The sequence below is a fragment of the Nicotiana tabacum genome, chromosome 22, assembly GCF_000715075.1.
Source record: "Nicotiana tabacum cultivar K326 chromosome 22, ASM71507v2, whole genome shotgun sequence".
NCBI classification, from domain to species: domain Eukaryota; kingdom Viridiplantae; phylum Streptophyta; class Magnoliopsida; order Solanales; family Solanaceae; genus Nicotiana; species Nicotiana tabacum.
The window spans coordinates 18,181,126-18,194,665 of record NC_134101.1 but is presented as its reverse complement, the minus strand read 5'-3'; the positions used below and the strand labels follow the sequence as shown (position 1 = coordinate 18,194,665).

The following is a 13,540-nucleotide window of genomic DNA, read 5'->3' as shown; positions in this document are numbered from 1 at the left end:
TTGCCTAGGGACGCTGCGTTTCATGCCGCAGGTCCTGAGAGATAGGTTGAGAGTTCTACTAGTAGGCTATCAGCTCAGCAGAAGGTGTTTGTGCACTCCACTTGCTCCGGAGATGCCTATTTGGTCAGTATGATTTGAATATGTATTGTTTGGTATGGCGGGGCTCTGCCCCGACCTTTATGATATTTATGTACTCTAAGAGGCTTGTAGACAAATGTCATGTATACAGATACTGGTATGGCCTTATTGGCTAGTACGTCATATGTATAAGTCAGTATATCAAGTTAGGTCACCCTATATTGAGTATTTCCTAATGTTTTATTCTACTTATCTCACGACAGCCTCTCCGGCTCAGTTATCTATGATAGTATGATATGAAAGATACGTTACGTTGGTACTCGGTTGAGTAAGGTACCAGGTGCCAGTCACGGTCCATCAGTTTGGGTCGTGACAAAAGTGGTATCAGAGCAGTTATGTCCTAGGAAGTCTACAAGTCGTGTCTAGTAGAGTCTTGTTTATGGGTGTGTTGTGCACCACACTTATAAGCAGGAGGCTACAAGAAATTTAGGACTTTCACTCTTTCTTCTTACTCTAGATCGTGTGGTAGAGCTCAGTTATAAGAAATTCAAACTCCTAAGTTCTATTTTATTTGTTATACAATGATATCTACATCCAGAAAGACAGTTGGTAAGAGATTGAATGTGGTTGTGGAAGAGGTGAGTCAGAGGAATTCGATTTTGTGTCATGCTTATGATGAGTAAATGTAAGTCCTTCAGTATATTATGTGTGTAATACGACGTGTGAGCTTCTTGATAAGGAGCCCTAAGGTATGAATATCTATCTACCCCTATGGTAAAAAGTAACGAGAGAATCAGAAGGTAGATACAAGTTTCAACAAATAAAAGAAGCTAGGTGAAGAAGGATACGAGGTACCGAGTTAGTGAAGATTATCTGTATTTACAATTCAGGCAGAGAAGTATAAGCATTCTGAGTTACTTTCAACAATAACAAAGATATATTCACTTGACAACACCCATTTCAGTTATGCCCTGTGGGAGCTAACATATACAATTTAAGAGAATGATGGGATATCATCATCCAGCTGGGGTTAGAGTAACCCAAAATTGTGGATAGATAGTTATCATTAGCTCACATTTTTGAGGGATATTGCAAACGTGGTAATGTTTCTCCTTGTGAGGCACACAGATGGTGCACTCTAGAATAGTACAATCAGATATGAATACTAGAATGTTGAGAAATTTCAGAAGATTGGCATTGAAATCCTAGAAGGGATAAATATTTACCTTTGTATGGCTCTCGTCCCTAGTAAACAAAGAGTGTTAGGCGAACCGAAGAGCCAGTGAGTTGAATCAAGGGGGGCTAAAAGTGAAAGAATGTTTTGAAGAAGTTTTCATAATAAGGTGATAGGCAGAAATATTAGTAGGAGAATAAGAAGAAAGTAAATGAAGCATTATGAGTAAGATGTGATAAATGGATGATAACGGTAAATCAAAATATGACAGGACTACAGATTCTATAGTCAAGTGAAGGAAAAGACAAGAAGTTACATGCCTTGAGACAATAAAAGAGTATAAGCCAAAAAGTCATGTCCCCATTTCGAGAAATGAGTTGGTGACTCATACATGATTACGAGAAGGAAAAGTTAGACCCCGGAGTAACAGAAATTAGTATGGGCTAGTGAATAAGATAAACCGAACATGAATTCGGGACCGAAGGATTTGATAATAGTTGACATTGTGAGAATTTTAGAGATCGCTTTCCGGCGATAATTGAATGGACAACAGAAAAATAACCTTTAAAGGTCATTCAGGAAGACGTTTCCCTAAAACAAGCATTATGAGGAAAGTTAAGCTTAAGGGACTAAGTGTGCCAGTTACACTAGGTGTCACCTTTGTGTGTAAGAAATTAAATTATCCCTGGTACAAAAGGGATACCGCAAGGCAAGTAAGAGTTTGTGAAGATGTGAAAAGACGCCAAATATAAAGAGGTAAAACATTTATAAGTAAATCTTCATAGCAATAAATGTTAGTACTCCCCTAAAGGGGGCGGGGGGAGAAATGGTGTGATATGGTATTAAGTCGGAGTTATGAGTTTAAGGTAACTATGGAATATTAAAGGAAGAATGTGGTAGAAAGACGAAAGGAATGAGATTGCATTTATTCAAATCTTACGGATATGATATGACTCCGGAACATTATGTAAGCATGACGACGGGAAGAGGCAGAAAGGATTCCATCACTAGATGTTATTGATAAATAAGGAGCTAGTGCGAGAGGTAAGTTAAGACAAAGGAAATAACCCAAGAAAGATTACGCGAAATATTGATATGAGAATGGGCCAACGAATAGTTAGTAGTTGATTCAGGAAGAGCCTAGTTAATGGCTAGACAAGAGGACACAGACAAATCGGTAGATCGTGCAAGATAAACATAGTAAAACCCAATATAGTAAATTCAGCCTCGCAGATATGACATTGCAATACTTGAGAAATATTCAGATAGGAGTTGGGGGTAGTTTAAGGTACCGTATGATTATTACGGAAATAAAAGAGAATTTCAGTGGTAAAACAGTCAAAATATCAGTTCAGAAGCAACCCTACAAGCACAAGGGCGTGGAGGTAAGCAACGAGGGATAATTATAGGCGAGGAAGGACATCAAAAATTCTGTCTAGTATATAATGTAATAAGCTCGCAGCTTTACAAGAGTCAGAGGGTCCTCCCTAAATACTATAATGAAAGACTAGCTGAATAAACAAGGAAGAAGGCTTCAACCTAAGCATAGTAACTTGAAGAAGAAAGGGTCATGTAAAAACAGTCTTGCTACAACGTTGTATACACTTTATAAGAAAGCGGCACCTACCATGGCTAATTAACGGGGAGTAAAAAAATCAAAAGTAATATTCAAGACCATATGAATTGCACAAAATTCCGACATGCATGGGAACTAAGATAAGCTAAGTATGCACGCAACAAGTGGCGGAACGACCATGAGAAGTAATAGCTTACGTTTAAAGAAAGTTGAGAAGGAACAAAAGGAATTATTCAATCAATGATCCAGAGTTAGTTACGTTATAAACGCACTTAAGATTTCAGAGTATTATCCATGCAGCAAATATGTTGATAATCATACAGCCGTAGAAGACTCTAGTATAAGTTAAAAGAAAGAATTGAGCCCAGGGCATAGACAAAGGATTGAATTGTTAGAAGATTGTGTCATGGATATTCATAGCGCCCATGAAAGGCTAAAGTAATAACTAATACGAGGAGCCACATATCGGAAGATAGCTTAAGCTTACATGAAGGCTGATCGGAAGGAAGAGGTAACTAAAGAGTTACATCAACTAAGTAAATCAGGAGTCTGATTATTAGACCCAGGAAATTATAGACCTCGCGATTGAGAACATTGCAGGATCACTCTTAAATATCAGAGGTACAAGTGAGATAGTACAATAGCCATATTCCATAACGGCTCAACAATAAAGCCAGTCAGAAGAGTGCCAACCTCATAAGAAGTCAGTATGAAGCTCTCACTGGATTGGGTATGCACCAAAGGTGCAAGTATTATAATAGAGCTTCAAATTGTGGATGTGAATTATACCTATGTGGAAGGAAGGTTATGAAAGAGATAAAAGATGTGATCCGAGATTTTAAGGCAAGTAAGGTAAAGGAAGGTTGTGAATAGTCCATACTTCAGATAGAAGGATAGAAGCGCTGGGATTCAGTATCCAGGAATGATAGCGGCGTCGTCAATGGCATACCTTCCAGCCTATGGTTTATAGGTATCGAGAAGTCTAATTAAGAGAGTAAAGAAGAGTTAGAGACGATGTGATGTCTCGCTTGATGTTCCAGAATAACATAAGAAAATCTGTGGTGCAAGCAAGTTGAAGGAAGGTTGCGAGTAGTAGAAATGAATATGTATAGGTCGCAAACTAAAGTATAGTAAAGCGGCAAGGTTTTAGGAAGATAGGAATAAGGATAAGAAAGGGCGAGTGAGAAGGTGACGAGAATGGATAAGTCCTCGGGATTAAGCCCATGAAAACAAGAGAGCTTATGGTTTCTCTAAGTCATAGAAAGCTCAGTATAGCCTGAATGAACTCAAAGGAGTCTAATACTAGTAGCATTTAGAAGAAATGGAATGTTGCCCTGGTAGTAGAATGAAGGTGTAATTGTGATAGATGAAGGATGGCGTTTGGGCCTTCGATTGAGTAATGAATTGTACAGGATTAAAATACCCATGTAAGGTGAATCATATTGGGATGCTATGAAATATGGTTATGGAAGTATAGTATCACCCCTAGGTGGATCAGTCTAATTACTTCAAGTGTTCCACGATGCAACGTAAGCCCTAGTGGCAAGGTATTACATAAGAAGTTTCAAGTTATCAGTGGTATATTGTAGATCAATATTGAGGTGAATCAACAATGGATGGACAAAAGTCACAAAGTATGAGATGAGATTAGGCCGTCATTCTTAAGATGAACAGTAATGAGGAAGCATTAAAGGACTTTGATTTATATATACGGGATAACCAATGAAAGTAACTAGAGTTCGGTAACAGACCTTAGTAACGATAAATCGAAGTAAGAGTTATGGTATAGTATGACCTACCTAGATGTAGTAAAGTCATACGAATGGATAACCGGGTCTATGAAATAAGATATAGCAATATTTGTAAGTTCAACAAAGTATTAAGCAAAGAACTTCAGTATACCTATAGATGCCTAGAGAGACATCTTATCAAGCTCTGCATATGCTTACAAGTGAGGCCTAGAGATTGACTAAAAACTTGAGGAAAAAGGAGAGAAGAGTCGCATAGGCGCACACACAAGGAAAAAGTCGTACAGGCTGCATGACAAAAGGTAGCAAGAGTTACGAGATTGGAAGAATTCCGACCACAGACCGTGGTGTGAGAAAGAGGCCTAAAGGGGGGAATGCTCTGGCCTTTGGATTTATTCAAAGAACAGTTGCCTAAATGGCAAGAAGAGTATTAAAGTATTCGCAAGAGCTATGGGTTACGACAATGATAAGTGCATCAGTCAAAATTTGAGGACGAATATTCCTAAGGGGGGAATGATGTTACACCCTATATTTTTGTACGTAAAAGTACGCCATAAATAAATTGATGGAAGCTCGAAAATGAAATGTTACATCCCGCATTTTCGTACGTTAAAGTTTAGTCGTAAGTTAATCGACGTAAGTTCGGGAATGAGATTATTTTGGTTTTATAAGTATTATGCTATTTCAAACAAGTGATGAGTAAATTCGTGAAGGTGAGAGGGAAAACAAATCAAAGAAAATGAATTTCGTCAAAATTTGACATTTTGGGACAAAATACGGACTAAGCTATAATACCCGATAATTATGGACTAGTTTCTGTGTTGTTACAGATCTTTTGTCTCTGAGCCGAGGGTCTCCCGGAAACAGCCTCTCTACCCCCAAGTAGGGGTAAGGTCTGCGTACACTCTACCCTCCCCAGACCCCACTAGTGGGATTACTACTAGGTTGATGTTGTTGGCATACAAGGTACCACATGACCATGATAGTGAGGTGTATAAGATATGCTAAAAATGAGCAATATTTTAAGTAATTTGAGATAATTCTTAATTATGTGGACAATTGGTTAATTATTGAATTAGTGGGAGATTAAAAAACTAATTAAGGAAAGGGGTGAATTATTTTGGATAAACTTGATAAATTTAAACACCCCCCCCCCCATGGCTGGCCAAAGAGGCCATGATAATGAGTCTTTAACTCACAAGACAATGTGGCAAATTTTGGAGGAGACAAGGTGACACATTTTGGAGGAGCTCTTGGCTTAGTCATCTTATCAAAGTGGGGTCCACACCTAGGGATTTAATACTTCTCTAATTCACTTTGTCTACAAGGTAATAATGGAAAGCTTCAGCAAGGATAAACTTTGCAATATCAACGTTATCAATTATTCATCTCTTAAGAAAAAGCTTCAAGCAAAATCAAAGTGGGTCCACACCTACATACCTAAGGATTTAATACTTATCTAATTCACTTTGTCTACAAGATAATTTTGATTGAGCTCCCAAACATGGCAGCCCACTATGCCATATAATGACTCTTGAATTAAGTGGAAAGGTGGCACATTTTAAAGAAGAGATATGTGACACCAAGTCTTGAAAGGTGGGGCCCACACCACCAAGACTTAAAATCCATCTCTAAATTCAAACTAAAGATGTATTACATCTATGTGAAAGGCTTCAGCAAGGTGAACTTCATTAGCAACGTGAGTGCTTATATTAAAAATAGGCAAATTAGTAACATTCTGCTTCAACAAGAATTCAAGCAAGAGTTCAAGAATTCAAGCAAAAATTCCTTAAGCATCTTGGCAACGTAATTCACTTCAACAAAGGTCATGAAAGATTTTGATCAAATTCATTTGAGAAAGATATCATACGGATCTGCTATGGAAAATTGATTTAACAAAATTCATACGAGACTACGTAATGTAATAGCAACAGGATTTGCAATTCTAAGAGAGTACGGTACAATTTTTCTCAAGAACATCATACAGAGTTTTCCCTACTTCGATCCGTGGTTACGTGTTTTCACAAAAGACATGTGTTAGAGGGATCGTCAAGAGGATCGGTCCAGGTATGTTAAGGCTATCCCTTCTTTCTTTTTGGCATGATCCAAATGATACAAATAAAACAAGCAAAATACGCAACTTCCATAAATGACTCTATTCATAGAAATACTAGGGGTGTCTATATTCTTGATTCCCTATGTGAATTATTATTATATCCTCTATTCATGATATTCGAGAAATCTTATTAACGTATTTTTTATACATTTCATGCATTTATATATGTACATTGACCCATGACCAGATGTTGTTATATACACGTATATTATATGTATATGGGATATGGGAAAAGGTTACGACGTTATATATGCACCACCACCTGATCAGCTGGTATACGTTGATGATTTGTCCACAGTGGCCGAGATGATATAATGGGATGCCCTTAGAGGCTTGATGATGTTATGAACGCATATACATATGCATGCTGTGACAGTTATACGTATATGCATGCCATTATAATATTAAATGATTCACACAGCTATTCAGACTTACATGTTGAGTCTTTTACTCCATGTTTCTCTCATGTCTATTATTTACTGATTTTCATTCCTTACATACTCGGTATATTATTTGTACCGATGTCCCTTTTGCCTGGGGACGCTGCGTTTTATGCCGCAGGTCCCGAGAGACAGGTTGAGAGTTCTCCTAGTAGGCTATCAGCTCAGCAGAAGGTGTTTATGCACTCCACTTGCTCCGGAGTTGCCTATTTGGTCAGTATGATTTGAATATGTATTGTTTGGTATGGCGGGGCTCTGTCCCGACCTTTATAATATTTATGTACTCTTAGAGGCTTGTAGACAGATGTCATGTATACGGATACTGGTATGGCCTTATAGGCCAGTACGTCATATGTATAAGTCGGTATATCAAGTTGGGTCACCCTATATTGAGTATTTCCTAATATTTTATTCTACTTATCTCACGACAGCCTCTCCGGCTCAGTTATCTATGATAGTATGATACGAAAGATACGTTACGTTGGTACTCGGTTGAGTAAGGTACCGGGTGCCCGTCGCAGTCCATAGGTTTGCGTCGTGACATTTTGCATATCAATCAACTTCACTTTCCTGATACTTCTCCAAGTGTGTTACAATTGTTTGACAATTGTACCACGTTAGTATTACGATTATCAGAAAAACCAGCACTCAATTAAAAGTATAGTAATTCATACCTCTATATATTCATATGTTCAGTATTTGACAATATACTTGTAGAGACATAACAGTTGAACTACATTTGTTATGTAGTATTATTGTAGATAATTTGTAGTAAAACTGTAGAACACTTGAAATTGAAAAAACTTCAGCACTGGAAAACAGAGCAAACATGCAATTGTGCTCGCATTCAACATACTGCATTCCAAATAGAAATCACGCACTATTATACACAGCGAATACATTCTTAAGTTTTTGTTTTCCTTTTTCGTCTCCATATACACTCGAACTCCCATATCGCTCCGAATTTTCATTGGAGGACAATGTTCGTTGACAGTGTATTTGATTTCGATAATTTTTTGGCATCAATCATTAGATGCTCTGCAATTGCGGAAATCAATTGACTATAATTTGAATCGTCATTGACTACAATTCTCTCAACATCAAAATCTTTGTATCTCCCAACGCTATCCCACCGACCATTGAGTTGAAGCATAATCGCTAATTTTAACATTATGCCACGAAATTCAATTCAATTATAGCTAATTGTTTGCAATATTTTTCTTCAAAACCTTTGTTTATGGAAAACCAGAGGAAACCAGAGAAAACCAGATAATAGAAGGATACTACAGATATGTTGCCTTGATTTTGGTGCGATGATAACTAGAGAAAATCTGCGTCATAGAAGGATTCTACAAATATGTTGCCTTGATTATGGTGCTATGATGCAATCAGTAAAATCTCTAACTGAAATATAAGCGATCCCAAAGTCCCGCATCTAAATAAGGAAGATTACTGCAGAAAGGAGTCTAGTTTAAACAAATGTATATTTTTTGTACCTAAAACGTGTTTAGGTCGGGTAAATACGAAAACTGGGACATTTTTCGCAATAAGGTTTCAAATAGTGTATAGGAACGAAAAACTCCCTTAAAATAATTTCGACTTGCCACGATATATGAAGCCCAATTAGATGAGAATGGGACGGGTTCAGTTTCCTAAGACAAGAACCCAGTAACAAAAGGATTTACTTTATACACACTATTGTCTAAAAATAATTTACTTTATACATGTTATAGGGTAAAAAAGATATTTTATTAATTTGAATATATTTTAATCCCCAAATAATGTGAAAGGGTTGATTGATAGAGTTTAAGAAAAAAGAAAGATATGTTTTGATTTTTTTTCTAAGGTTAGTTTTTTCAACAATACCATAATTGTTTTATACTAATGAATTTTTGTACCTATTTGACCGAAAAAAGTAATTTTTGACTAAAACAGTTGTATTTATATAATGATGGGCTAAGCTTAGTTAATAATAATATTTCTAGATGTGAGTTCCAAAAATGTGACTAATGTTAAATAGATCTGGTGGTGGATGGATAACATGCATTAAATATTCTGAAAAGTATGAGCAATAATGGAGAAATAACTAACAATAAATAATAATAAATGGCATTTAAGTAAATAGGAGAAGTGATTCACCCAATAAAGGATGAATTAGATGATTGTTCCTCCTAACAATGATGAGTGACAGAAAAATTCTAGAATGTTCGAATTATTCTCGGATCTGATGGAAAAGTATGGAATAATATGAACAAGAATCTTGATGAAAAGGTGATGTTCATATCCTTACAAGAGAGAGGGAATCTTTTATCAAAAGTATGCTCTTATCAAAATGAATGTCACATTCCCTCATTCATTGTCTTTTTTCCTATTTATATAGGACGTATCCCTAACAAGCCCTAATAGTACAAGTGCAGAGAATGTCCACTAGAATATTCTCTTTGATATCATATTCTAAAAACTAGTCGTTACAGCTCTTTCTGTGGTGCTCGACCTTGACCATTGTTGACACCTCGACCACGAATCTCGTTGTTTCCTGGTCGACCTCGACTGACTCTTTTCTCAATATTACCTTGCCCTAAATATTGTGGGGCAGATTTTGACCTATACAGTTAGTCCCTCCACTTATTGAGGTCGGCCTCAGACGACCTTGATGAGCGGAATCTGTTTGTTATGGTCGAGAAGATTGGACGAGTGGGTCGGGTAGTAATGTTTGAGACGAGCTGATGATGTGGCCTTTCGTGAGCCACAACCTTTAGGGTTACGTTGTTTCTACAGCAGAGTGATGTCATGATATCATGCATCATCATGACGCTTTTTCCCGATCCTTTGCATCATTTTTCGTGCTTCTGTCTGTTGGGACTACCGTTTCGATTCCAGTTTTAAGTAATGATGGCATAATTTCTTGGGTTTGATGCCCAAATTCTTATAAATAGGGATGTGAGGGCATTCATTCATTCTTTACGTGGTTTTCACATCGAATCCTTGTGCCTCCTTCTCCTTACTCCATTATTGTGTGTCTTCTTTTCTCATTCCAGTCACTCTTGCTGCTTATAACCCTTCTTTAATTGGATATCCTTTCTTTTGTCTGAACTATGGCTAATGTGTCCTCTAGTTATGGTGAGGGAAATACCTGTGTCCCCTTGGCGGTGATTATGCCTCATGCTGATGGCATCTCTATTGCCATTGAAGACGAGATCTTTCCTACGGTAGAAGAAATAATTTCTCATTGTGAGAAAGTTAGGTCTGACTTCTCAAAGGCGCCTAAAGACGAGCCCGAGGCCTCTGAGTCGGCGATGAAAGAGGCCGATCTAGCAGAGCTCAGGGCTGAATTCAACATTCCCGCTCGCATCAATTTGGTCCCTACAGGGCGGGATGTGGTACAAATCCACTGCCCCGGGTATTACACGTTCTACGGATACCCCTTCCAGGTTGGCTACGCTCTTCCCCTTCTCCCATTGGCAGAGGAATTTTGCCGTTACTATGGCATTTTCCCGGCTCAACTCCCCCTATATATCTACAAGCTCGTCAGGATGCTTACTAAATTTGCGGAACTCTTGTTCCCATAGTCATAGGTTCTGAACTCTTGTTCCCTTCTTGTGCATCCAAGACTACGCCCCTTCCTTTGGTCGGGGATATTTCTGATTGGGTTGGCCGGGTGCTGCCTCACATTATGGGAATTCGCGAGTGGCCTGGCTTTTTCAAGAAGTTTGGGCCGGATCCTTCCTCTTTTTTTTTGGCCTAATGGATAATAAATAAATAAAATCCCAAAATGGGTCCAATGCTTACAAGATGTCCAAACCAAAATAGAAGTTGCATGAAGCTACTAGCTATTAAAAGAGATAGAAAAGCTAAAATCTAATGAACTAACTATTACAACATGATAAGTTGAATGCTTCCTTCTCCTATTAGTGTATGCGAATCCAATTGTCATTGGTAAATACCAAGCAGCACCTATTAAGCTCTCACCAGGCACCAGGGTATATTGTCCATAGGCTAAAATGAATTCCAAACATCTCCACCGCAGACTTGAAGTCTGCATCGTCCTCCAAGTGTCACTACTATATGATCTCCATATGCAGTGGACTGATTTTGTTCAAGTATTAATCATGTGCTCCCTCATCAAGATTAATGTGTTGAAGATGAGCCTGGCTTTAGGCAGGCTTTGCAAGGCAAAAGCCATGCTTAAGCTGGCTTTAGGCAGGCTTTACAAGGCAAAGGCCAGGAATGCACTGGATTTAGGCAGGCTTTGCAAGGCAAAATCCAGGCTTGAGTTGGCTTTAGGCAGGCTTTGCAGGCCAGCTGGCTTTAGGCAGGCTTTACAAGGAAAAAGCCAGGCATGAGCTGGCTTTAGCCAGGATTTACAAGGCAAAAGCCAGGCATGAGCTGGCTTTAGGCTGGCTTTACAAGGCAAAAGCCAGGAATGATCTAGCTTTAAGCAGACTTTGCAAGGCAAAGGCCAGCCTTTGAGAATGTGCCTTTTTGTGATCTTGTAAGCTCAGATCCTTCCCTACTAGAACCTTTAATGTAGACATCATTCAAAACATTGCTAAACCATCCTCAGATTGAGCTTGAAAGCATGCTAATACCACTGAGAAATGATTCAACAATCTCCAAAAATACCATATGATGGGTTCAACATTTTCCTTAGCATTTGGACATATCAGTTTGTGCAGAGTCCAATCTTGTGAAGCAATCAGTCTAGGGTTCTTCTCTTTGCTATCCTAATCCTAAGGTTAGGTGATTGAGATTTGTCTAGATTGATCAACCTCCTCCCTGCACTAGGCAGTTCAGAGAATGAATGAAACTCAGATGTACCTGCAAAAGAGAACACAATGTTAGCTATAAAATCCGCCACTGAGTTGCCTTCTCTGAACACATGTTGAAAGATCACATTGAAGTTGTCCTTCATCTCTATAATTTTCTTCACATCCTGTGCAATTACCCAAGGAGGATCCCATTCCCCTTCTATTGCCTTCTTCATCACCAATGAATCAGTCTCCAGTATGAGAGGGTGAAAATCATGCTCCACACAATATTCCAACCCTTGAAGAATAGCCTTAGCTTCAGCCACCACATTAGTTGTCACTCCCAAGTCTACTGCCCTAGCATACACCACATCACCTTCATCATCCCTCACATAAAAGCCTAGGGAGCTAGGTCCAGGATTGCCCTTTGAAGCTCCATCGGTATTACATTTATACCAACCATGACAAGGAAGCTACCATGTTACTCTTGTAGTGATCAATATAGGTTTATATCCTTCAAAGTATTGAATCATGTCTGGCCATAACAATGGAATATTAGGGATCCAAGCATACCTCACCCTTGCCAATTGATGCAATATCCTATTTATCTCATGATTCACCCTATTTGTGGACATTGAACCACCATGTTTACCTGCATTTCTTCTCTTCCACAGCTCCCAAGTGATGATAGCTGGTACTTCTTGAAATAGTGGCTTTAATTTCGGACAACACTGAGCATACCACCAATGCCTTATAATCTGCTTCAATTGAATCAATTGCACAGAAATTCCAGCAGCCCCCATGAACAAGTTCCATACCTTAGATGCAGTAGGACTTATGACAAATATATGCTGAATGGATTCCTCTTGGGGCTGCTGACAACACCAACACCTAGACATCACCATTTGCCCTTACCTCATCCACATGTCATCGGTGGCTATTTTCTGCCTCTACAATCTCCACAAGAAGAAGGATATCTTGAATGGCAAACCTTTAATCCACATTAACTTGAATTCCTGATTAGAATCTGCCCTATGCCTTAATATTTGCCAAGCACTGCTAACACTGAACTTGCCTAAAGGAGTTGGCATCCAGTATGGCTTATCCCAATATCCCTCACTGCCTTCATAGTGCACATTTAGCCTTATATGTTCTGCAATTTCCTCATTGAAAATTTGATCTAGCAGCTGATCATCACATATTTCCCCTTGCCGCAGTTCTGCCACCTCCTGAAGACCTTCATTGATTGGAAAGTCTTCAGGTAATACATGATAAAGTGCACCCAATCCAGTACAATTTTCATGCCAAATATTAGTTGTTCCACTCTTCAATTCCCATACGATCTCATGTTCTACTTCTTCCCTAGCATTCAACATTTGTCTCCAAACATGATACCTTCCCCTAAAATGCACCACAGTTGGTGGCTCCTTCTTGCAATACTTATTCCACATGAAATTAGAACACAAAGATTTTGTGGTCTTAAACCTCCACCATAGTTTAGCAAACAGTGCCCTTGAGACATCATTTAAGGACCTAAAACCTAGCCCCCTTCCTCTTTAGGAAGGCAAAGATTTTGCCATGAAGCCCAGTGTCTGCTTCTCCCTTCTTTCTTTGTGCTCCAAAAGAACCTAGCAAAAGTCTTATGTAAATGCCCTAGGAT

At 38.6% G+C, this 13,540-nt stretch overlaps 1 protein-coding gene across 1 annotated transcript; it reads right to left on the bottom strand.

Annotated features, from left to right (window-relative positions):
- Positions 1-11,535: 11,535 nt before the first annotated feature.
- LOC142175729 (uncharacterized) lies at positions 11,536-12,785 on the bottom strand. Its single transcript, XM_075242709.1, has 3 exons — positions 12,459-12,785; positions 12,108-12,353; positions 11,536-11,652 (listed from the first exon to the last, which is right to left on the bottom strand). The coding sequence occupies exons 1-3, from the start codon at positions 12,783-12,785 to the stop codon at positions 11,536-11,538; spliced, it is 690 nt and encodes a 229-aa protein (XP_075098810.1).
- Positions 12,786-13,540: the final 755 nt, after the last annotated feature.